General features: G+C 46.1%; 1 protein-coding gene across 1 annotated transcript; it reads left to right on the top strand.

The window, feature by feature from the left end:
- Positions 1-593: 593 nt before the first annotated feature.
- AHCY (adenosylhomocysteinase) lies at positions 594-25,088 on the top strand. Its single transcript, XM_058850417.1, has 10 exons — positions 594-750; positions 2,413-2,603; positions 5,310-5,385; positions 7,144-7,296; positions 11,799-11,911; positions 14,669-14,876; positions 15,621-15,708; positions 16,586-16,703; positions 20,972-21,166; positions 24,108-25,088. The coding sequence occupies exons 1-10, from the start codon at positions 723-725 to the stop codon at positions 24,237-24,239; spliced, it is 1,302 nt and encodes a 433-aa protein (XP_058706400.1). The 5' UTR covers positions 594-722; the 3' UTR covers positions 24,240-25,088.
- The last annotated feature ends 744 nt before the right edge of the window (positions 25,089-25,832 follow it).

Here is a 25,832-nt window from a genome sequence, read left to right as displayed (position 1 = left end):
GCATGCTCAGTGCCCACGGGGCCAGGCCTGGCATCAGGAATCAGGGCTGTTCCTGGCACTGCCCTGGGACCTGCTGCAGCTTTATGTGGCTCTGGGTCACAGAATCCCAGAACGGGTGAGGCTGAAAGGGACCACGCTGGGGCTTCTGGTCCCACATCCTGAGTCAGAGTCATCCCACAGCACGGATCTGGAATATCTCCAGTGAATGAGAGTCCACAGCCTCTCTGGGCAATCTGTTCCAGTGAGTGGTCACTTGCAAAATTAAGAAGTTCTTCCTCATGTTCAGGTGGAACTCCCTTCAGTTTCTGCCCGTTGCCTCTTATTCCGTTGCTGGGTCCCACGGAGCAGAACTCTGAGCCATCCCTGCAGATATTTATACACCGGCTCCTGTGCTGGCACCGGTAGCGGTGAGTGCAGCAGCCTCCAGAGCCTGCTCGGGCACGGGGCTGACGCTGCGGCAGAGGCCGTACCAGGGGCAGGTTCTGGGAACGGGACAAATTCTGGGGACGGGGCAGGTCCTGAGGACGACCCGGCCCCGCCGACTCCATCGCTCTCGCTGCCCTCAGAGGAGGCGGGCCCGTGGCCGGCCTGGAGGAAGCGCCGCCCGGGCCCGGCGCCCAAGCGCAACCCGGCCCCGCCTCACGCAGGCGGCACCGCCTCTACTTAAAGCGCGCTCGGCACTACTGCCGCCTCCTCGTGCCCGCCGGCCCCGCAGCTCCACCATGTCGGATCGGCTGCCCTACAAAGTGGGTGAGTGCGAGCCTCGGGCCGGCCCCGCGGGGCTCGACGCCTCCCCCGAACCGGGGCGAGCACGGTGCGGGGAGCGCGGCCTCGGCGGCCGCGGCGCCGCGCTCGATGCGGCCGCAGCGGGGAGGACGGCGGGTCCTGCCGGCGGCGGAGCCGGGCCTGAGCCCGCTGTGCGCTGGGGGAGCCACCGCGGGGGAAAGGGACTCGGGGCGCTGCACCACTGGCTCATCACTCGCCGTTGTGCCGCTCTGCCGGCCGGGCTGCCCCGTCCCTCCCTTGCCGCTCAGAGCCCTTGGCGGCAACACGCTTAGCTCCGAAGGTGAATTTCCCATCCTGGGACCTTTGAGTCATGCGCCCTGAAGGTTTTGGCGGGTATTTCTGTAGACCTGAAACTTCAAAAAGAGCCCCAGCTTTTATAAAGAGTTGGGTGTTCCTTGGAGGCTTCATTCAAAGAAAAGGACATTAGTCTGTAAGGCTCAGATTCATAAATAATTTACCCTGGAGGCTCTGGACCTAAAATACTGCAGGATATTTTTTAAGCAGCCCTGGTAAAGCTACCAAGCCCTTAACAGGGGTAAGATTAAACCACCTCCTCTTAATGTATTTGTTTCCATGGTCTTTTCCTTGCCTGTTTTAAGGCAGTTTTCAGTCCCTGTGGTGTACAGACTATGTTCCAGTCAGCTCTAGCACGTGCAATAGCTTCAGCGGCCTCAGGCTTCATTCTGCAGCAAAATGCAATTAGCGTGTCTGTATTAAACCTGGCAGTCTGACTCGGAGTCCTGGTGTTTCCCAGTGCTCTAAACAGTCTGTGTTCATGAGGTAGGTGACAGAAAAGCATCTGACTATGGTCTAAATCGAATGGTGAACTTCTGAAATCTTTCAAAGAATCTCAAACTGAGTAAGAAGGACACTGTATTGGCTGGTGCTGCAAAGTTGATGCAGCTGGGCATTGTGCTTGACCCTTGTGTTTTTAAGGCTGGGGTTGAACATCCATGGTGAATACAGTGAGCTTGTCAGAAGTCTCTCTTGCTCATTTTTTGCTGGACTTTTCTGCTGTAGATCCTTTCTACAAAAGTAGAAGTAGACTGTAGCTAAGGTAATTATGGTCACTTAAAATAATTTTTGTGGCTCTAAGGGGGAGGGATCAATGAGGAAGGACCTGCAGTTTTGCTGTGAGGAGTGGGGAGATAAGCTGGGCTCAGCTCCTGGTTCATTCTTAGGGAGCATTCTCTGTGTGGGAAGCTGCTGTCCTACAACCAACCCCTCCCTCACATGCAGGTCAATACTATGGAAGTCAGTCCCTATAGGAAGTTTTGGACTCTTGGGGAGTGTCTCCAAGAAGTGTTTAAGGCTCTGGCTTACTGAATTCATGGGCCTTGGGATGTCCATGTGCTAGATTACAGTTGATTTACACCCTCTTGCAGTAGCATGCTTTTTTTTTAGAGGGGCTGTTAGGTTTGGTCTAAATTAATGTAAGAGCCTGTGTACCTTAGCGAAGAAACAGGGAGTAACTGGCCTAGGGTTTATTTTTTCTGCAGCTCTGTCTCCCAGCTGTTGCTGGGTGTTCTGTTCAGCTGTTGCAGCCAGGGCCTACCCACAAGTGTGTGAACAGATACCAAGGTCTCAGCTAGTCAAACTCTGACATCTGTTCTCCTTCTCTTGCAGCTGACATCAGCCTTGCAGACTGGGGCCGCAAGGCCATTGAGATTGCAGAGAATGAGATGCCAGGGCTGATGAAGATGAGGGAGATGTACTCTTCATCCAAGCCCCTGAAAGGTGCCCGCATCGCTGGCTGCCTCCACATGACGGTACAGACAGCAGTGCTCATAGAGACCCTCATCGTGCTGGGGGCTGAGGTAACGTGGCTCTGAGTTTCTCCCTCAGCTCTTGGGTAACGCTCTGCCAGGTCACTGCTCCTGCTTATGTAACACCTTATGGAATCCTGGCAAATGTCTGTACTTTCTGTATGAGGCTGCAGTCTCCACGTGGATGGATTATGTATTCTCTCCTTGAGCAAGAAGCTTGTTGCCTGTCCTCAGCACCCCTGGAGTGTGGGGGGTGTGTGTTCCCTGTGGACATGCTTCAGCTTTGAGTGCCTGTTGTGCCCTGGGCAGTGCTCACAGCTGCTCCCATGCAGTCATGCTGTGCTTGGGCTTGCAGTGGTGTGGCTGCTTGTGCTGCAGCTCTAGGGACTGTGTCCAGCACAGATTAGCCTGTATTAAGAACCCCACTCTGCTCTGGTAAAGTCAGCAAAATCTAATGAAGTTTTCTGAGAGCTCGTGCTGCTCTTGAGCTGTGCAGAAAAACAACAGGGATGCAGTGTGGCTCAGGGATCGAGGACTGAGGTCTCCACTGAATTTTTTGTGTGACTGAGGATCATTAATTCTCATCCATATTAAAGTCTGAGATACATAGAAGCCATTTACTGCCATGTATCCCATGCCTGACTTGCTAAATGAACTCCAGACATCACAGCTGAGTGTTAGCTGTACAGGGCATGGGGAAAGCCAGGTATCTGAGCACAATCTGCGTTGCTTGTGTGCTGAGCAGGGAGCTGACTGGAATTTTGATGGATTGTTAGGTATGTATATGATCTGAAGTTCCTTCTTCCTGCAGTTTGGCTGCCCAGAGATGCCCTATGTGGGATCCCTCTCTGGGAACAGTAAAGAATTGAACAGTATCATGCTGATTGAAAGGCATTGGGAGGAGGAATTTTCTCTGTAGCAGTGACAGTTTCCTCAAAAATAGAAGAAAGCAGGTATGGACACTGTGCCAGGTCAGCCTGGCACATGCTGCTGTACAGGTGTGTTCCCCAGCCTGTTCAGAGCTGTCCTGTGGTTCCAAATGGTGCATTGCTGAAGGAGAGCTTCAATGTGGAGGTACAGTTCTGGCTTTGTTCCAGCCACTTTGTGGAAGGAAAAATCCTGTCCCTCAGCAGGATTCAAAAGGAAGCAGTAGCTGTTGAAATTTGGGAAGCTTCTTGCTGCTCCTTTTGGTTGATGTATCCAGTATTGCTGGCCTAGGAAGTAGCTGTGTGCTTAGTTAAGCATTGCCAAGCTACTTTAAGCAGAGCATAACCTCAGGTCAGTGTTACATGGGATTCATCCAAGTCATTCAGGGACATACCTGCAGAGACTTGGTTTCTCTAAGATGTGGTTGTACCTTTAAAGGTGTGTGCTGCTGTGTTAACTCCTTGACCTGATGCCTGTGGATTAGTTTAGGCTTTAATTTGAGTTTGGATTCGGCTCTGATTCATCTGTTCTGTCAGAACTTTGGTGCCAGGGAGGGAGGAATGAAACTGATAAAATCATACCCATGTAATGAGGATGTAGCTCACTGCAGCATAGTAACCTTGGTGTCCATTTTTTGGCTGGATTAACAAATAGAATAAATACTCCAGAGTTTAAGTTCTGTAATATAATAAGAATAAATTCTGTAAAATAAACAATAAGAATTTGTAACAAAAAATAGTCCTTTCTATAACCCTTGATGTAAATACTAGGGTCTGAGCCCATCAGGTGTGCCAGTTATTTTAGGTTCTATGTCACTACCACAGGTCTGAAGTGTAAACAATACATAGGTATTCTGTATACTTTGAATGTCATGACACCTCCTGATGTCATCTCTGCTGGTATGAGGGGAGCTTGCAAAAAACCCAGGTGACGGGGTGCAGCTTTAGGTTATGGATTCTGTTCTCCTGTGCTCCTTCCAGGTGTGTTTTCATGACAAGTGTTGGTAGTGTAGGCTGCTTCCTACTGCACCCTTTACTTGCGAATGTCATTTTTTGATCAAGTGGGATGAGTATCTGAAAACAGGCTGGATGAATGTGTCTTACTGCCCTCTCTACTCAAGCTCTGTAACGAGTGAACATGCAGCTAGCTGCCATTCAGTCCTGTGGGGAGAAGAGGGTGTGTGGCTCTGGGTGCTGTGAGCTGTGGTAGGTGTGCAGATCCTTTTCAGTGCAACTCAGCTGTTGCTTTTCTAGGTGCCTGAGCAACATGCTGTTGCTTTTCTAGGTGCCTGAGCATAGTTATGAAATCTGAGGAAAACAATTAGCTCAGCTGGAAAGGCTCCCATGAGTGGAGCAAAGAGTGGGAAGTGGGTAAGCATAACCTTAGAAAATGCCTGGATTGAATGTAATGTTTCAGCTGCATTTCTGACTCTTGTGAGTGCCAGCAGGTGTGTTGCTGCATGTCCATACTCTGTGGGCACTTGCTATAGGGCTGTTGTGAAAATCTGACCTTTATTTACCAAAACTTCCCAAACCCACTCTGTTGGGCACCCCTGAAGACCTGGAGTATGCTCTGGCTGTCTGGGAGAAGTGCTTGTGAGTAAGGAGATAGCTGAATATATGGTACATCTAAAGCTAATTCACATTCTCTCTATGTGACATTTTCCCTGATTTAGTCAGACACACAGTTCTCACCTTATCTTTGCAGAGCTACTGAAAAAGGCAGGAATCTGCACTGATTTCTTTCTGCTCTTGCCCCCTTTTTAACTCCTGTGTTTGACAGAGGTATCTCAGAACTTTGTTCAGCAAACAAAACTTGGTTATTTTCCAGGTACAGTGGTCAAGTTGCAACATTTTCTCCACTCAGGACCATGCTGCAGCTGCTATTGCAAAAGCTGGTATCCCTGGTAAGTTTTCCATGTTCTGGTTTGGCAGAGTTGGGCTGTACTGCCTGTTCCTGCTAAATCAAACTGTGTACGCATCATGCTCCTCTGAACATGCTAGAGGATAGAAATAGCCCATCGAAGCAGTGGTTGTTAGAAACCAGGACATTTGATTCAGCCTGTGTTGCATCACCCTGTGCACAGGTCTCCCAGCAAAGGCTGTTGTTTGGCTCTGTGTTAGAGCTCATTAAGATAATGGGATGGCTGATGAAATGGAGTGGGGTGTAGGTGTGTGTAGCTGGAGGTGTTTGGTGCTTTCCAGCAAGCTCTGTGCTAAATAGGGATTGGGAAAGGTAAGGGAATTGCCTTATACCCTGTCACAGTGGCAGGGTCAATACCCAAGATATTTAAATTCTATTCTAGAATTAGCCCAGCTGTGTTCCTGCCTAATGTCCCTTAAGTGCTGTATCAGGATGCTGCTCTCTTCTTATAGTCATGTTCCAATAAAGAGCAATTCCTCACGGATCAGTATAATACCTGCAGCTGTTTGCTGTGTAACTCAGCTGAAGGAAGCAATCCTCAGTGCTGGGAACTGCACTTCCTGAGCCCAGCTGTTGGCACAGGCTAAATCTGGTTTCTGGCAGTCTGCTTTGGGAGGTGTCTCTCATTTCTATTATAATTATCTATTGCCACAAGTCTTTCCCTAGCTGTGGCACATTCTGTGTCAACAAAGTGATCCCTTTATCAGCTCCTTTGGTGCTACCAGCTTCAGGCATTGCCTCTGGTGTGGGATGTCACAGGGCCACATGGGATTCTTTAAACATTGGGTTGTCTTCCTTACTGCTTTCAACACCCAAAATTCAACGGAAGAGCCATTTACAGGTTGAGTGTTAAAGTGTTTGCCCTTTGTATCCTTATTTTTTGAACTTGCGCTTTTTGTTATTTTTGCACTTCACATACTGAATTTGAAACAGTGGAGGAATGGTGGGTGATCCTTTGGCTTCAGTATGAGATCCTGATACACATTACTTCAGAATAGGTAATTGCATGATTGGCTCTTCATGGCTCAGGTCAGTTTTCTGTGTAAACAGTGAAAACATGACAATTTAGCCAAGTGTTGGGGTGTGTAAATAATGTGCCCAATATGTGTTTGAGTGGTTGAGTACTTCTAGGATTGAGTATAATGTGAAGACAGTACAGATGCCTGGAAAGACATAAATCCTGGTGGATGCAACATGCCAGTGGTGGCAACCTGTTGCTGGGGCTGTACTGGCGTAGAAATACACTGCAATTAGAACAGATGAAGCACCTCAACTCGGATTTTAGTGCTGGGCTAGAGACTAGAATTTAAATTCAGAATTGCTGAAGAGTTTATATTCTGCTGCTTAGCTCATGCTGAAGTCTGGTCCCTCTTTTCTGCTGTGCTAGAAAATCCTGTAGTTGTGTTTTCATTTATCTATAACAGTATGTCCGGTACCTATTTCTAATGAGTGGGGTGCTGTGGATGTGAGTCTTTTTTAGTTTGCTTTGTCTTCTCCTTTTTAATAGGGAAGATGAATAAGGAAAGTAATGAAGTCTCAAGATTTTGACCTTGTTTGTGATCTGAAACAATGATTATTCTGAAGTCTGTTTTTCAATGCAAATGTCTTTGCTGCCCCGTGGGCACAGATAATCATCTGTCTGTCAGCTGCTGCTGGGAGCTGCTGATGAAATCTTCCTTTGGCCGCTTTACTACATGCTGAGTAAGAAACTGGCTAATGGTTTGTGTTTGTTCCCATGCAGTGTTTGCCTGGAAAGGGGAGACAGATGAGGAATACTTGTGGTGCATCGAGCAGACCCTGTACTTCAAGGATGGGCAGCCCCTCAACATGATTTTGGATGATGGTGGAGATCTTACCAACCTAGTTCATACCAAATACCCACAGCTGCTGAAAGGTGACTTGTGTTTTGTTCTGGCAGGCACAGTTCTGCCTGGGAGGATGTTTGGAGGGGTGTTTCTGCAGGAATTCACTGCTGGTGTAAAAAGGGGTGGGGGAAGAGGGACAGACAGGCATGTGCAAACAGGCTGTGAAAATTCCTTACAGTTCAAGACCAGAATCTCTTACCTGCAGGAGCTGTTTCTACCTTTGCTCTGTAGCGCATAAGCTGCATTGACTTGTCCTGGCCATGTTTCACTGTGCCCATTACCTGAGAATGACCACTAGTTCTGTGGAAAAAGCTTCCTGGAAAAGGGCTGTCTTAGTGCAGTTCTGAATGAAGTCGTGACTACCTGTAGCCTTCTGTGGAAAAGGAGCAGTTTTCTACCTTAAATAGTCATTCAGTTTGTCAGTGAAGATGCTGATGGAGTCAGGGACTCTTGCTTTGATTTGCCTTCCATGCAAGTTAGTAAAACTTAGCAGTGTAGTGTTGCTAGCATGTGTTTATGTAAAAGGTTAATGTGAAGGGAATTTGACATGAGCAGGTTGATCTGTGCCTGGTGAAGTATGACAGACTCTCCTCAGCCCTGCCAGTGTCCATCAGCTGTGCTGCAGCAAGATGTGTGCCCAGGGTTGTTCAAGGGCACATTTGGTCTGGGATGTGAAGGAAATTGGTGGGTGATACATTGGGGTGTGTTGGTGCTTTTGTAGAGGGGAGGTTGCTGTAGAAGTCTGCTGGATCAGCTCTCCTCTGAGTCGTGCTCTGCTTTAGTAGGAAGATAGGAGGAAAAAATCTGAAGGTGGCAGGCTGTGAACAGGGCTGTGTGAGGGGAGTTTGGGGCTCTGCTCCTCATCTGTGTGCTGCTGCAGGTAGGGGCACCAGGAAGAGGGAAACTTTCTCTGTGACAAGCCTCACTTTTGTCCTTCGTCCTCAGCCTGATGTCACTCATAATCCAACGCTCAACATCTTTGTGTTATTTAAACTGTAATGAAAGTTCTTTATTGGTCTTTGCTTAGCCTCTCTTCCATCAAAGGTCTTATGGTTTCTGGGTTGCCTCTGTGTGATACTCATGACCTCTTGCTTTTCCCCTGTTGGAATCCAAAGAATACCACAATTGATAATCCCTCTGTCTTATTTGTCTTCTCAGAGGCTAAAGAAAGTTTTCCATGTTCATTCTCTGTTTTGCAGGGTTCTTTCCCTGCCATGCACACCTTGGTTGGTGTCCTTGTTCCCAGGGTCTTTGAGCTGAGCTTCTTTCACACTTTCAGCCCTCCTGTTGTACTTCTTTCTCCTCTCCAGCCCTTTTCACCCTCTTGCTTGTCTTTTGATCCTGATGTGGGAGGGACTGGCATAATACAATGCAGTAGGACAATGGCTCTTGAACTGTCTAATGTCTTGGCGTCCATCTGTAGCCTGCCTCTGATAAAAAACATCCCTGTGTGGGTTTGCTTCCTGAATTCATGGAAATAACTCTTACTCTGGGGTTTTAAAGAGTCTAGGGAAGATGCAATACTTGTCAGTGTTTCCCTTCCCAAGCTGGCTGTAGTTGAAAAGCTCTTTGCTGCAGTTTAGTAAATTAAGACTGATTTTTGTAGAGGATTGCAGACTTGATCTGTTTTACCTTCCAGTCCATTGCTCCTTGGAAACAGCAAGACTTCCAGAATGGGACTCACAGAGTAGTCTTAGTCCTGATCTCCTTAATCTGAGATCTGTGCTTTGCCCTTTGCTGCAAAGTCTGCTTAAATGAAGCAGTGTAGCATCCAATTTTGGTATCTTATAGCTAACAGAGGCTAGTATATCCTAAGGGCTTGTGGGGATATCTGACCTCTGCGGAGGTGGGACAAGAGTGGCATTGGCAGACCATGCACAGTGTGTAGATTGTGAGCACGGGAGACATTTTGGCATGAGGCAGCTGAAAATAACATTTTCCATTTAAAGGCTGCTTAAGTTTTCTGGGCTAATTTCAGAGGGAATTGTCTTCCATGCTTCAGCTGCTTCTAATTTAAATAGTTTGGTCCTAGTGTGCAGCAAACAGTTGAAAATATTGTTCATTCAACCAGGAGATGTGTTAAATGTGTGTGTGGACCTGCTCAGTAAGCTTCCCCTCTTCTGAAGTGTGCCTGCAGTTAGGGAGCAGAATGGCCTTTGTACTGTTGGCCTATTTCATTAAGCCCAATGCCCTTAACACCAAGATAAACAAAGGAACAAAGGAGGAAACTAACAACTGACCTAAGGTGAACATCATCTGTGCAAAGGAGGTCTCTGGCATCTTGGCAAAAGCTATGTGTGGGGAACACTGGCTCATTTGTGATTCATTGATCAGATTTGCTCATTGCTCAGGTGAGAAATACAGGGCAAAGCAAGCCTGAGCATTTAGCAAGGCTGTGTCAGTTTAATTCAAGTTTGTCCTTGCTGCAGGCCCTTCTCTGCTCTCCAGTCACTCAGGTATTGACCATGAGTGGTGTAGGCAGCGCTTGGAGCAGCTGCAGAGTGGTTTAGACCAGCTGAAAATGGCAGCAGGGCACTGCTGGGGTGCCTCTGGGGTGGGGAAGCTGTTGGCATATGGGATGTGAGGTCTGCTTAGTGCCATGGAAAGACAATCTGCTAAGCTCAGGACTTATATCTGGAGAGCCTTTGAAGGATGAGGTGTGTCTCCTATTTGCCAGATACATAGGAAGAGAGAGGGCAGGTTTGAACTGGAGGTTCCTGATGTGACCTCCAAAAGCTTTCCTTTAAGGGGATGACTGTCCATGACCCAGGCAGATGCTCTGGAAACTGATGCTTTTGGGAAACTGTCTACAGATCCTCCATTTCACTGTGCACAAGGCTGCACTGTGAACTTGAAAGTCTCCTCCAAGCAAGCCCTAAATATGCCAAAGCCTGAATGCATTCCCATGCATCACCAGCAGGTGACCATCAGGGAAGTGGGGCTGTCGAGGGCTCTATGCTGAAATAGAAGTGGTGGGGATCAGTCAGCTTAGTCATAGAATCACAGAATGGTTTGTGTTGGGAGGGACCTTTTAAAGGCCATCTATTCCAACCTGCCTGCAATGGGCAGGACACCTTCAACTCAGGTTGCTCAGAGCCCTTTGAATGTTCCCAGGGATAGGGCATGTGGCACTTCTCAGGGCATATGCTAACCTCATTGTAAAAAAAGAAGCTGTGTTATATCTAGCCTGAATCACTGTCTTTCAATTTAAAACCATTCCCCCTTGTCCTGTTGCAACAGGCTATGCTAAACAGTCTGTCCACATCATGTAAGCCCACTTCAAGTATTAAAAAGCTGCAGTGACCTCTCTCTGGATCTTTCTCTAATCCAGTTCATCAGCCTTTTACCTTCTAGTCCTGTTGGTCTCATTTCCCTCATTTGCTACAGAATGGTCTGGGGAAGAATGGGAGGGTCCCATGGCTCAGTCTCCACTGGAGAATCTGTCCAAGTCCTGCTGTGAAAACCATGTTGAATTGCATGCAGAATTCCCTGTCTGGGCTTGGACCAGCTCACAGCTGGTTTTTTTGAGGAGTGAGGATGGTTTTGGACCAGACTTGGCAACTATAAGTAGGCAGTGCCCTGGAGCCAGGAGGACCAGTTGTGTAATGAGGGACATCACCAGCTGGTCAAGGGAGGGGTTTGTCTTGCCCTGCTCTGGGCTTGGGCAGCCTCACCTTGAATATTCTGTGGTTTTGATCACTGCAATGTAAGAAAAACGTTAAACTATTAGATAATGTCCAAAGGATGGCGAATGACCTTGAGCCATATGAGGAGGGCTAAGGGCACTTGGTCTGTTCAGCTAAAGGAGCCTGAGGGGAGAGCTCATTGCAGTTACAACTTCCCTGTGAGGGGAAGAGAAGAGGAAGATGCTGATTTCTTCTCTGTGACCAGAAACAGGAGCTGTGCCAGGGGAGGGTCAGGCTGGATGTCAGGGAAAGGTTCTTCCCCAGAGGTGCTGGCACTGCCCAGGCTCCCCAGGGAATGGGCACGGCCCCGAGGCTGCCAGAGCTCCAGGAGCGTTTGGACAGCGCTGCCAGGGATGCCCAGGGTGGGGTTGTTGGGGGGTCTGGGCAGGGCCAGGGCTGGGCTGGGGGATCCTGGGGGTCCCTCCCAGCTCAGGATATTCTGTGGGTCCGTGTGGGCTGAGGGCGCTCCGGGCTGTCAGCAGAGGGCGCTGCGGCGCCGCGGAGCGCGGCCGGGCCGGGGCTGAGGGCGAGGCCGAGGCCGGGCGGGAGCTGCCCCGGCCCCGATCCTGTCCCCGGGGCAAACCAGCCCCGAGGGGCTGCAAGGCACCCGCCTGCCTTCCCTGGGAGCCGGGCTGCTACAGCCCACTCCGGCAGGTGCAGAGGTGTGTGGCCCTGAAGCGCATCCTCTGGTGTTTCTCCAGTTGTTTGAGAGTTTTCATCTCTTCCTTGCTCTCTGCCAAGCGTTTGTTTAACTTAAGCCTCTGGGGGATGCTCCCAGCACCTGGATGGGCTGGTCTGCACAGCATTGACTCCAACTAAGGTGAATCCCTTTACTCTTCCCACAGGAATTAGAGGTATTTCAGAAGAGACAACCACGGGCGTTCACAACCTGTACAAGATGAAGGCCAGTGGGACCCTGAAAGTGCCAGCTATCAATGTGAATGACTCTGTCACTAAGGTAATACAGACAGAGCCCTTCTGCAGTATTCTCCTCTCTGGCCAGCTTGGTGTTGGAATGTTGTCATTCCCATGAAAGTATTTCTTTTCTTGCTGAGCTTCTCCTGATCTGGTTCTGAACTGAGGTTTCCACCATATCCCAAAAGTGACTCCGTGATTGACAGTGGTTACACGACTGATGCTGAAGATGGTGGCAAGCATCAGCAGTTTATTATCCTGCAGTAAAATTTTCATACCTTTTCTCTCCAAATTCCCCTGGGCAGCATAAAGCAACACTGATTCCTTCTTTCAGCACGGCCAACCCACTCTTTTATAACACACATCCTTATTGGACACAGCTGTGACCTGTTAAGGGCAAGGCTGCTTCCACTCTTTGGTAATTAGTACAGCTGCAACTCATCAGGGGGGAGGCTGCCAGCAGCGCCATCTCTATTCTCTTACAATCCATTCTCCTACACTTGATGTCTTTGTAAACTGTTGTCAGGACATCCAGGGGTTTTTTTGTATGTAAGGACATCCATTCTTCTGCTGTTTAATAGTGTGAACACACTTCTGGAGATCATGACTCCTGGGCACAGTCAGTACCTGAGGTTTCCTTACTCTGAGTAGCTTAAAGCCCCCAGGCGTGTGTCAGGTTCCAGCTGGAAAAGAGAATGTGACCTCCTTGAACTTGTGCTGGTAAAGGTTGGTTGGTCAGCCTGTGGCTGATCTCTGTGAACAGCAGTTGCAAAGGAGAAGGCAGGAGAGAGATACTTATCCCTTGCTTAGCTTTAGTGCTGCTTCCAAGATAAACCCTGGTGAGTTGACAATGAAGTAGAGTGGTGTTTAAAGGGTGGTGGTGCTTTTTGGCTGCAGATGAATTATAGTGGGAATTAAAGGTGTACTAAAGGTTTATGCATCTTGATGTTTTTTAAATCCAGTTACTGACTCTTATTTCAAGTTGCCATACAGATATTATCCTGTTGAGTTGGCAGTTCTCACGTTTGGCCTGCCTTGTCTGCAGTTTGCTGTCTCCTTTCTGCTCACTAAGATGTACCTGACACTTACTTCATAGGCTGGAATCCAGTTAATGTTGAAAGAAGTTCTTTACATCCTTTTCACCCAAATTTGTGCCACTTGCATAATAATTATTAATACTGTTCAGTATATTTGGAAATTCTAACAAAGCCTCTTGAGGGGATTTGGGATTCTAGTGCCAAGCAAGGGCTTGTTTTCAAGTACTGTTTGGTATTTATACACTACAAGATTTGTACTAACCACAATTACAGATCTCTGGGAAAATGTGCAACTGAGCTGACAAATTCTGCTCTCCCAGTCTGATACTTCCAGGTGGTGCCAAGTTCCTGTGCTAGCATTTGGAGAGAGAAGGCAGGCACAGCAGCCAACTCTGTTCTTCCCCTCTGCCACTCAAATGTTTTGGGTGGGGCAGATAGATGTCTGCATCCAACCCTCTGTATTCTCTTACTTGCATGGAAATGTACAGATACCTGGAAGGCTTTAATTGCAGTTGGGGAATTTGGTGATAAGGAAAGAGGGATGCCAACTGGCCCTGGCTCTAGAATTTGGAGGATTGGTAACAAAATTTTCTGATATATTAGTGGCAGCTATGCCTCTGATAATGTTTATAGGCACTGAGTCAGGAACTTCTGGATCTGAGGTATAATATGTTACACTTTGGCCATTATCTGCCATGGACATTTTATCCCATTTTGATTCACACAAGAACTGCAGGTGTTGTGGGTGTACCTTCTACTAGACCAGATTGCTGCCTCTGGGAATTTAATCTTAAGATTACCTGTAGCAGACAATGCTATGTTAAGTGAAAGCAAGAAGGACTGGTACCCTAAGACTGTAGAAAGCCAGGACAGGCTTTGAGACCAGAATTTTGCTGTTAATGGAGATTTCTTAGTATTGCTTCCTTGGGGAGCACAGCACAGCCATTAGTAGAAGAGGAAGCATTACAAAAATCAGCACAATAAGGTGTGTTTGAGTTTAGGAAGATGTTCAAGGGGTAAAGTAATATTTGATGAATGACTTATGGCAGTTTTGATTGGAGGGTCTGGCTGTTAATGTCAGTGTTACAGTAGGAGGATATTGTGTGATGGGGCATTTGAAATCCGGGGGTTCCTGGTTACAGTGACCGTTATTAAGAATGGCTGCTTGCTGAATTTTTCCAAGTCTTAGCAATAGTGAGTGACAGTGTTAAGGTAACTCTTCATGGGGGAAGATGTAATTTTGATCCTCTGGGGCTGCAGGAACCAGTTTCTCCTGGTTGAGGTGGGCAGCTTACTGATCTGCAGGCTGGATGTGTCTTGCAAAGATAGATGATGTGATGCTGGTGTGCTTTGCCCTCCTGTGGCATATGGTTCAGTTCATTGTCTGATAAACAGCAGCAGGGAACTGGTGAACATCTGGTTTAGGAACCCAGACCTACAGAAAAACAAAAGAAAAAGAAAGACACTTGATAAATTCAGGTTACCTGTAACAAGTTTTTAGCAAGCCCAAGCGCTGGTCATAGACACAATGTATTTATGAAATGCTTCTCACCATGTTGAAGCCTCTGTCTGATATAACCCTACAGACTGAAACTGGATAAATAAAGACATCAAACCAAGTTGTCTTGTTCTTATCCCTCATGGTGGTTAAAGTATTTAAGTGACTCTTGTAGTATTTGCATAGAAGTCCATTTTCTTTCTCTAAGGAAATTTCACTTGAGTGGTTTTCATGTGTTCTGAAACTGTTCCTTTTTCTCCCTCAGAGCAAGTTTGATAACCTTTATGGCTGCAGAGAGTCCCTCATCGATGGCATCAAGCGTGCCACAGATGTCATGATTGCTGGGAAGGTGGCAGTGGTGGCAGGATATGGGGACGTGGGTAAGGGCTGTGCCCAGGCCCTGCGGAGCTTCGGAGCCAGAGTCATCATCACGGAAATCGATCCCATCAACGCGCTCCAGGCAGCCATGGAAGGTGGGAGCTGAAGCAGAGCAGGAATTTGGGCATCTGACAGGGTCTCTGCAGTGCAGTGTAGAGCAGTAAATGAGAGCTGGCCAAGAAGGGTTCAGTGGGTTTCAGCCCTGACCCTGCTGAGGTACAGTTGAATCCAGTTTAATTGTAGGAATTCTTTCCTTGCAGTTAGGGAAGGGGTTACTAGAGGCCTTGAAGATGTGTTTGGAGTCAAGGATTCAGAGACCATAGGGTGATAAGGCTGAGGGATTGTCCTTAAGTTGTGTGGCTCTAAACTCCATTAAAAAGCACCTTACCCTCTCAATAAGCTTTTTTAAAGAGCAGTGCCATACTGTCTTTCCAGCTGAGCTCAGGGATGCTCTTCTATGGTTGCCTCATGTAACTGTGCCTCTTGGTATCAATTTATACCATTTCTGTTCATACCTGCCAAGAACTGCAGGAGTTGTGGGGGCATTTTTGCAAATTCGACCCCCTGAATCCAGTCTTGAATGCTGTACCCAAGACTATTCCTCTGGGCATTGAATGCACAGACCCACGGATTTGAGAAGGGTTGAGGGATGGATGGTTTTTGTGCCATGTTGGTGTTTTGCAACAGCAGCATCCCACTACCTTGCATCATCCCTAGGCCAGGTGTGGGCAGAAATGTTTGACTCATTCTTTCTCTGTACTCTTTTACTTCTGGTATTGTGTCCCACTTGTTAATAAATGTTGGAGGTTGTTTAGAGGAATAACTTCTTCTCTTTTCAGGTTATGAAGTTACAACTATGGAGGAGGCCTGCAAAGAGGGCAACATCTTTGTCACCACCACTGGCTGCACTGACATTGTGCAGGGCAGGTATGGCTAAGCCACTTGCTTTAGTGAAAGCATACCTGTACAGTTAGATTTGTTTTTTTAAATACAACCAAAACCTGTCAGCAGTGTGGTTAGGGTTACCACACAATTGGACTTCTGGACATCAGAATTTAGCATGAATTTAGTGAGAAATTAAATCTTTGGTCAGTTTTGTTGGATTTTGCCACATTGCAGTTGTTCCAGGCTTATGGAATCTAATGGTGCAGAAACAAAAGCTGCAGAGGGATAGATTGACTTTTGGAGAATGAGGACATCAGGGCTGAATTCTGTGTTAGGCCAGACAAATGTGAACAGAGGAGAGGAGGCAGGTAAAGGTTGAAAGTGATTCCATCAGTGGGTGCATATAGCAGCTGAAACCAGCCTGTTCTCAATGAACTGCCCTGCAGCGTTTGGTTACTGCTTTGTAGATGTCAGTTTATAGCCCCATCTCCACACAGACTCCTTCCTTTCTTTGCCATGATGACTGTACATGTTGTAATGGAAGAACAGATTAGGTAGAAGGAGATCAGGCTATTAGTGTCTAGAGATGTAAAACTGCTGGGAACTTCAAAGTCATGAAGAATTTTTTTTCTGTGTAAAAAGGAAACTAACTGCAGGTATTTGTTTTGACCAATAAAAATTTTATTACTTTCCACACTGGGAAAATACTTTCTCTCCAGTAAGCTCTTATATCCTTGGGAAATGTCCTTCCCTAGAAGCTTGAAAGTCTTTTTCCAGTAGACTTCCCATGCCTGGAGGGGTTACCAGCCCCACACACTTTGTGAGAGTCAATGCAGTCAGGATTGGGTACTAGTCAGGAATGCGGATTAGAGCATCTGCTTTTGATTAACTTTTGATGCAACTTTTTTTTCTTTTGCAGGCACTTTGAGCAGATGAAGGATGATGCTATAGTGTGTAATATAGGCCATTTTGATGTGGAAGTTGATGCCAAGTGGCTGAATGACAATGCAGTGGAGGCAGTGAATGTCAAACCTCAGGTGAGACAGCCTTTCCACAGGCTCTCCTGCTGGAAAAAAGCAATGGCTACTCAGTGTCTGTTTCTAGAGAGTATTTCTCTTCAGGTTCTTTGGTGTTTCTGGCTTTGTTGGAAGCCACTGTTGCTCTGGTCAGAATGCAGATTCTGCTAACCTGGAACAAGCTGCACATGATATTCTTGGGTTGGCATTAAAGTGATTGTTCCAGCCAGTGCCCAAGTCCCTCTGGGGAGAGGTGCCTGGTATGGGTACATCTTTCTCCATGTGTTCCCAGTTCCTTGAGAGGCAGGAGCCTACCCTTAGTGCTTGTTGTAGAGACAATTAATGTAATCAAGTCCATTCAGCTTTGATATTTGGGGCATGGGGTTTGCACATGTGCTTGCTTTGATAGCCCTGAGCTGAAAACAATGCCATAGCTCAGCTTCAAAAAGCAAGTTAGATGAGAAATACAGAACAGACCATTAGAGACCCGATAAAACTTAAGAGCAGAGCCCATAGATTGCCTGGTACCTGCCCCAAATTTCCTCTTGTAGAGCTGTTTGCTCATGTACTGCTCTGTAGCAGAACAGATGTGATCCTGAGGGAATCTCAATGGAATCTCTTTTGGGATTCTGTCAAGGTTTGAAAAAATTCACACCTCTTTGTTTTCAAAGTGTAGTGTATTTTTTTTCAGTCTACTCTGAGACTGAAGCCTCAGGAAAGCCTGTCTGGATCTCTGACAAACTTGGGTTTCTCTTCCAGACTTGGTGGCTTCAGTTGAGAAACCTGTGTGGGCAGACCAGGCAGGATGTTTTACCCTTGCTCAGTTTGCATGCCCACCATGTATTTGCTTTTAGCTATGGCTGTGGCTACACAAGGAAAATCAGGATCTGAAAATTTCAGGTTTTTTGCTGTGTGTCTTAAAGCAGAAAAACAAAACTGAATTAGATCAAATTTGTTTTCTGACACCAACACTGAGGGAGAACATCACATAAAGCAAACCAGGCTTTATCTGACTTGGTGTGGGACTTGTGTTACCTTTTGAAGAGGGAGTGTCCTTGCTGATAGCAGGATTCTGGGACAGGTTTTGTACTTTTTAATAACACCACACCCAAATATACCTCTCAGATCTTCATCTGCCCTTCCAATTTCCATAACTCCCCTGTGCCTTCTTGGCCACCTGCATCAAAGTCTTACCAAGTGTTTGTGGGAGGTATGTTGGGACACTTTGCATGGCCTTAACCAAGTATGGAGTTATACCCTCAAGTGCTCACTTTGTTCAGGTTTGTTCTTGCCCATGGCCTTAGTGGAGCTGACTCTGTTCAGCAGCTCTTGTCCTAGAGGAGCCCACAGGTACCTGCCTGCTTTCTGTTAGCTCAGGTTGTTTTAAAACTAAATCTTGGACTGTTTGAAGAATAAACACTGTTGAAGGTTTAATTTGGTGTTAATATGACACCACACAAATCGCCCTCAGAGAGGCAGTAAATCCCTTTTTATATATTTTGCTTTGAGAAGCAGTCTGGCATTGATGACAGTGCTATAAGGTGCAGTGTGGTCCCAGGTGTGAAAATTGTAACAAGTTTCTGATTGTAAAACAAATAAAATTACCTTTTGAAAAGGATGGAATTTGGGTCAGGGTTGTCCATATGGGTTAATGCTGAAGAAATCTAACTTATTGAATATTCAGATTTTTACTAAAGCTTGTCAGCTTCTTTTCTGTATCCTGAACCAGAGAGGGGAATATAGTACAAGAACAAAAATCCCTGACTTTTTGTGAGGACACCTGTCTCTTGATGAGAGGATTAATGCCAGGGCTGAAGGGGTGGTTAACTTCACCTGGAGGTACAAAGTAATTGAGACTGTCCAGCATGAAAGTTTGAGCACTGGGCTGATTTAAGAGCTATTTAGTACTTTAATAAGAAGAACATTTAACTGTGCCATTGTGACTGATGTGTTGCTTTCAGAGGACAGGTGAGGAGGAAATAGGTTTTTTACTGAAAAGCTGGTGGGTTGGTTTGGCTCTGGGTTTGCACTGCAGCCTTGCTCAGCTGTGTTTGGGTATCAGAGACTGACCTGCAGCACAAACTCAACTCGAGAGGTCAAGCAAAGGTCAAGGTCAATGAACTTAGGCCTATAAATTATTCCCATATAGTGTGAAGGGAAGTGCAAAGCAGCCAAAAAATCCAGAGCTAAGTAAATTTGAATGGGGAAAAGGAGGAGGCATTTGTCTAAGTGTGGAGAGAAGCTTATTGCTTAGATAATTTGAATTCTGCTTCTGGAGCAATTTTGTGAGTTTATGAATCAGCCTGTATATGAGATGTGTTTCCACAGTACTGACTTAAGCCTCTGCTGGTACCACTACTATTTTTGTATTTCTGTGCATTCATTTTGTATTTTCTATGTTCCTGTGTGCATTGAATGACTCCACAGGTTGCTGAAGGTGTGGGGTTCTGTGCACAAGCCAGCAGCTGTCCAGGGGCAAGTTGTATGGATATTATGAAAGGATATAATATTTTGACGTCTAAACCACCCAATTCAGACTTGAAAACTGAAATGCTACTTTAACTGCACAACTATCTTTTGTAGTTCAATCTGTAAATGCAGTGTTTGTTATAAGCAATACTGTAGCTGTTCTCAGGGTTTTTCATGTTCTGCTTCCCATCTGGTTCCTTTATTTTTTGTTACTTCCTCCCATAATCTCATGATGGCCCATATGGTGTTTTTTGGGTGGACTGAGCACTGTCACTGGTGGTCCACAATGGAGAATTGGCATCCAAAATAACAACTGCAGCTGCTCAGAGGGGATCATTCTTACCCCACTTGATGAGTGTTTTTGGGCAGGAGAAATCAAGGCTGACTTAGGGCTGCTTTTTGAGGTGGTTACTTCCTGCATGTGTTGTGCTGAAATCACAATAATCTGTCATGTGAACCCGAGAAGCAGAAAATGGTGCTGTGATTGAAGCATAGCTGGAGCAGGCAGGTGGAGGCACAGACCTGCTCTGAAGGCAAAATGCCTGTTACAGAAAACATGGTTTGTATTGGTTTGTTCTTGGCATCTCTGCTAAAGACCTGCATGAGGATCTTTTTTCAGAAATGGGTATTCTTACAATTACAGTTTCATCACATGTGTCTTTTAACTTACACACCAAAGCTTTAAGAACAAAATTGAAAATTGTGTTTTACTTAATATTAAATAACTTTTAGCTTCTAAAGTTTAAATAAAGCTGTAAAGAAGGACCTTTTTAGGTCTGTCACAGTTGCTTTGCTGTGCTAGCAGAAGATAAATGGTCTGAAGCATTAAGTTTTGTCAAAGGAGATTGCTGATTGTTTTAAGTATTTCCAAAGTGCTCTACTCTCAAATGCTTGGTATGACATGAGCAGTAAGTACCAGTTAATACTGAATATTCTTGTGACTTTATGGGCCATATTGGTGTTTCATTATTGCTTTAATAATAAAATGTAACCTCCTCCAGGGTGAAGGCAGGGCAGAGAGGAGCTATTGAAAGTGGAAAGGAGAAGCTGGTTTAAGTTTAACATTGCAGGAGTCCAGTCTGCCCTAGGCAGCTGGGGCACATGCTAAGTGACATTATCTCCTGAGCTGTGTGGGACAGTGACATTATCTGTCTGCTGTGTTGTGTGGGGCTCTCACAGCTGAGGCCCTGTCTCCTTAGCCCATCTGAGCCTGGATTCTGTGTGCAGAGTCCTGCTGTCCCTGGGGTGGATCCTCCCTTGGGGAGGACCATGCCTGTGGTCCCCCAAGAGCAAAGCAGGGTACACCAGGAGCCAGGACAGCTGTTATTGTATGTATTGGCCTTGCAGGGGTGGAAACAATTCCAGGGGACCTTCAACAGGCTGAGGGCTCTGGCTGTTACCCTGTGTTAGATGCCAAGGCTCTGGACTGCTGCATGCAGAAGGTGTTCCTTCTTCCCTGCCACTACACACCAGTTGAGACCAGTGGGTGTAGATGAACTGGTATTTACTGCTAGCAACACATTCCCGTCACAGCTGGCTGGGACTATACCACTACATGTGGAAAAACCAGGAGAATTGGAGAGCTGGTTAAAGAAATTGGAGAGCTGGTTAAAGAAATTGGAGAGCTATACAAAACAGATGCCAAGATAGGTGTGCTGTGAAGCCCAGGATTGCTGCAGGCTTTGAAAACACCTGGGATGGAGATGAGAGGGGTGTCTCTGTTATAACTGAAGTGCTGCAGTTGCTGAAGGGGGGAGGCCCCTTGAGCCCCCCAGGTTTGCCCCATGGCTGACGTGGCTGTGGCACTGCTGTTCCCACAGGTGGATCGCTACACGCTGCGCAACGGCCGCCACATCATCCTGCTGGCCGAGGGCCGCCTGGTCAACCTGGGCTGTGCCATGGGCCACCCCAGCTTCGTCATGAGCAACTCCTTCACCAACCAGGTCCTGGCACAGATCGAGCTCTGGACCCACAGTGACAAATATGCTGTGGGGGTCCACTTCCTGCCAAAGAAGGTGAGTGACAGCCACATAAAGGTGCTGGTAAGGAAGCCAACATCAGGTTGTTTGTGCTTGTACTCCTTTTCCTACGGAAGGTTCTGTTGTTCAGAGGATGTTTGGCTTCAGACATGCTGGGTGTGAACGGGCTGTTCTTTGGTGTGCAGAACTGGGACTTGGCTTTCCTGTGACTGAACATCCAGGCACTTTTTGACTTCTCAAAGGTGCTGGGAAGCCCTGTACTGCCTTAGGGTAGTTGGAAAGCTTCTACCCAACCAGCTTGTTACTTCTACAAACCTGTCCAGCAGAAAAGTATCATGGGCAGAGTTGAAACTGGAGTGAAACTGAGTCCCTTTTACTATGGTTGATAGAGTCCCGATCCCATTTGCACCTGAGAGAGCTTATCACAATCTGGTCCTAATAACTTCACAAGATGCCAGATTTCCTTGGATTTCCCTTTAAACTTATCTTTGCATTCTTTGTTCTTGGAAAAGTCTGGATCATGTCACAGCTTGCACATTCCTTTTAGAAAGCTAACATGGTTTTAATTTTCCAAAACAAGCCTGAGAATTTGAGATGTTCATTGAAAGAGATGCTGGAGTTAAATCCCACTGCCTTTGGAGCACAACCAGGTGGTAGAGTAAATGTGAAAACACTTTCCATTTGGGAAGTAGAATGTGTATGTTTGTGCTTACTAATGAGGTGTTTCCTGAAGAACTTAAGTTTGCAAACTCATCAGTTAAGGATCAAGTCAAGCATACCAGAAATGCAGTGTAGGAATGGATCAGCAAACTGCCAGTTAATTGTCTTCAAAGCAACAGTCTTACTGACAGCTCTCTTGAAAATGAAACCCCAGTGTTGCTGATAAAATGTGGCTTCATCCTCTCACTGAATAACAATTTTTAGTAAGCATATTTGAGGTGGAAATACATAGAAATGAGAAGAAATGCCCAGAGCAGTTAAACATGAAGTTGCCTGTTAGGGGAGCATGTGGCAGTGATCTCCTCAGGTTCATCGACTGTGATAAAATACTTTTGACCCTCTGTGCTTCACAGAGGGTTTTATTCAAAGAATAAAGCAGTCACCTTGTCAGAACCAACAAAACAGCTTTCTCTGATAATTTTCTGGATTAGTGCCTATCCTTGTTCTGTGCAATTGTTTTGAGGTCCAAATGTAAGATTTAACAATTACCAAGTACCTTACACTGCACTTTCTTTGACTGCAAGAATATTGCTTTGATCAGGCATTACAAACATGCACACATTTCTGCAATGTGTGTTCCTGGAAATCTAAGAAAACCCTTGTCTCCACATTCTTGGCACCAAATCTGTCCTGCTCAGCTTTGATTTTAAGGTGAGAATGTCTGCTTACCTTCATCTAACTTTGTGTGTCTCTTATGTCTGAGTCTCGAAGTCCCCAAGCTGAAGCAGCTGTGAAACAATTGATCCCTGCTGCTGCTTGAAAACCTCATCTGGGAATTGTCAGGGACTCTGTTCCTTTTTAAGTGGATGGAATCTGTCTTACATTCCCTGGAAATATACCTGTGAGAGCTTCATACCTCAGTCTAATCAACCAGATAAGAATACAATTTCTGACCCTTCTTTTTTTGTTTCGTGTCATCCTGACAGAATGTACTAGGCTTAAATACTTGATTCACTTCTTAACACAAGCCTTCCCCTAAAGTTTTCTTTTTTTCATGGTTTACCTGACTCTTTGGTGGATTGCATGGTTCATTGCCACCATTTCAACCATTTCCCCTTAAGTTTCTGATTTTGTCTTGTCCCTTTTGGCTGTACTGGTTCCCAAGAGGCAGGTCCACTGTGGTCATTGTGAGCAGGCTGAGCTGCAGTGAGTTACACCCTGTGCAGATGGAGCTTTTTACCTGGTTCAGCAGTGGTGGCTTTGTTACCACAGAAATGGTCCTTGGATGGGGAAATCCAGGACAAGTTTTTGAGTCATTTAGGCCCTGCTGGTTCACACAAGCTGCAGGTTTGGCCCTTGATTGTTTTGTTGATTTACTGCCCTTCAGTTACATTGCAGCCTTTCATGTCTGCTTAACTAATATGAGGGAAATATTGCTGGTTTTCTCTGTGCCACTAGGATTTAGACTTATCTTGTATCTGTTTCTTTTGCAATGATTGCCTGCTGTTTTGCAGGAATTACAAATGGTCAGGTTTGTCCCTGATCCCTGCTTGTGCTGTACTTTTTACCTCTGAATATCCCCTCTGGCTGTACATCCCCCTCTGACACAGCAGCTTGTTCACCACCCTCCTGTTTGTTTTCTGACTCTCCTGGAACACTTAACTGCCTTCTAACTTTATACATTTTTCAGTTTCTTGAGTTTACACATCTGCCTGACACCTCTGGGACAGAGATACTATATCAGCTTTTCTGTGCTTGTTTCCTACAGCTCACCTTGGTTTTAGTCTTCATAAAGACAGTGCCAGTAGATACAAGTAGATCTGCTGAATTGGAGATTCTGGAATGAATTTCATTATTCATATGCCCCTAAGATGGGCTATCTGGAGAATGCAGGATTTTTTTTTTTTCAGTGTTACGACTTGCATAATATTGTAGGAAATTTGGTATGTCCAGGTATCTTTGTAGTGGAAACTGGGGCTTTATCATTCTACCAAACTGGGTACTCTTATCTCTGAAGAGTTTGAACTCTGCTTTGCTTGCTGGATGATATGAATGTGTAAATGAGATTGAAATGGATTTGATTATATAAAATTTTGTCTCACTTAAGCTTGACTCCCTCAAAAGCACAAGCACTTCCATGTGAGTACAAGTCTGTGCTCAGACAGGTGAGGGATGTTGGCAGGAAAAAAGCTGTGTCAGTGTATGTCCTCCTTGGGGCTGCTGTTGGTTTCCACATATTCATTTCTCCCTATGGACTGTGACTTCCTGAACTAATATAACTGTTCTAATGTTCTTGTCTCAATGTTTTGTTTTCCAGCTGGATGAAGCTGTGGCTGCTGCTCATCTGGACAAGCTGAGTGTGAAGCTGACAAAGCTGAGTGACAAACAGGCCAAATACCTGGGCTTGTCCAGAGATGGGCCCTTCAAGCCAGACCACTACAGATACTGAGCAGGTGGCACTACCCAAAGACCAAAGTGCAGGGATACAACCTTCCAAAGCTCCTGTGTGTGCTGGGCTTCTGAGGACAAGCCTTTTGCCATTTTCCCCTCAGTGCTGCACAACTCTTCCCCTTACCAGGGAACCTTCAGGGCCCTGTCAGTGGAAGAGGTTTACTGACTCCTGGAATTAGAATTGGTTACTTAGCTAATGTCACAGTGAAAAGAATCCTATGCACCTTTTGTTGGTTTGTAATGCTCCAGTAAGGGGAGCAGGACAGAAGGTGGCTAAATGAGAATGTGTAGTCTTGTCATACAAGTGGCTGACAGCTTTGAGCAGTCTCACCAGTGAGGTGGGGAACGGTTTCTGCAGGGAGATGCTTTTGCCATGCCCTGCTCCAATCAGGTGAATCCCATTAGGGACTGGCACTGTCAGGCCCTCTCCACAACTGTGCCCTGGTAAAGTGCATGTTGTGAAACTGGGGGAAATAGGGAGGATATGAATTGCTTGGTCTCCTTGCTGTAAAATCAACTCCACCTCCTATTCAGAGATTAGAGCTGGAGCTTTTTCTTGGGTTAATTTACTCCATCAGCTTTGATCAGAACAAAGACCCATTTTGTGCTTCTGCCATACCAGCTTGAGGAGGGGTGAGGCAAGAGAGACTTTTAGCTTTCCAAGTGTGTTGTGAGCAGCTGAGGAGCCACTGAGGGCGTGGTTTGGTTTAGGGTCCTTGTTCAATCCTCTGCAGACACCAGCAGCACACTGCTACTCCCAACTTGATTTCTCTGAGTTGTCATGTCTGCTGTATCATGTTTGTCACTGACTTCAAGTGCTTTTATTAAAGATCTGACTGTGGCCTGACTTTTTTTTGTGCAGTGAGATGTTTTGGGGTTTACCATGGGTTTATTTACCTTTGTGTGGTCTTTAAGCTACTGAAAATACTTAGTGTAGCCACATGGGATGTCCTCAAGGCAAAGCCAGTGCTGTGGCTGCTCTGCATTTCGTGCTGTGGCTGTGGAAAGCTGCTTCTCAGGAAATATTTGAAGGGCTGAATCTTACAGGATGGTCACTCTGCCCACACAGAATTATCTCCATATACCATGGAAGTTTTTTCTTGCCACTGTCCTCTTCAGTTAGCATTGTACTGCAGACCACCTCTGTTTATAGATGTAAGAAGATAAAAGGTGGTGTTACAAAGTGCTTGAAATTCTCAGATTCATGCCCAAACCTCAGTGAGCAGTTGGAACAGATGGTGTGGAGTGTGAACTGTTGGAAGAGGATACAAAAGAGGTAAGTAAACAAGGTGTTGTTCAGTGTGCAGATTTTTTCATGGTTTTGTTTTGACCTCTAAAAATCACCAATTTGACCTGAATTTAGGTCCCACAGGGGCACCATAAATGACTCCATAATCGTTAATGGTGATTATCCTTTCTAATTTTGCTTTCTAACATCCTTTCTAATCGAAATGTAGGTGATATGCACCTTGTGCTTTTGACAGAGTAACAGGGGTGGAAAATGTCACTGGGAGAACAAATGCAGTAGGAAAATCAGGATTCCTGGTATCCTTATTCCTTAGTTTCCACTACTTTGGGCTTTGCCTTCTCA

The sequence above is a fragment of the Poecile atricapillus genome, chromosome 15 (genome assembly GCF_030490865.1).
Source record: "Poecile atricapillus isolate bPoeAtr1 chromosome 15, bPoeAtr1.hap1, whole genome shotgun sequence".
NCBI lineage: Eukaryota > Metazoa > Chordata > Aves > Passeriformes > Paridae > Poecile > Poecile atricapillus.
Note: the sequence above shows the minus strand (reverse complement) of the source record. Positions and strands in the feature narration are given on the sequence as shown.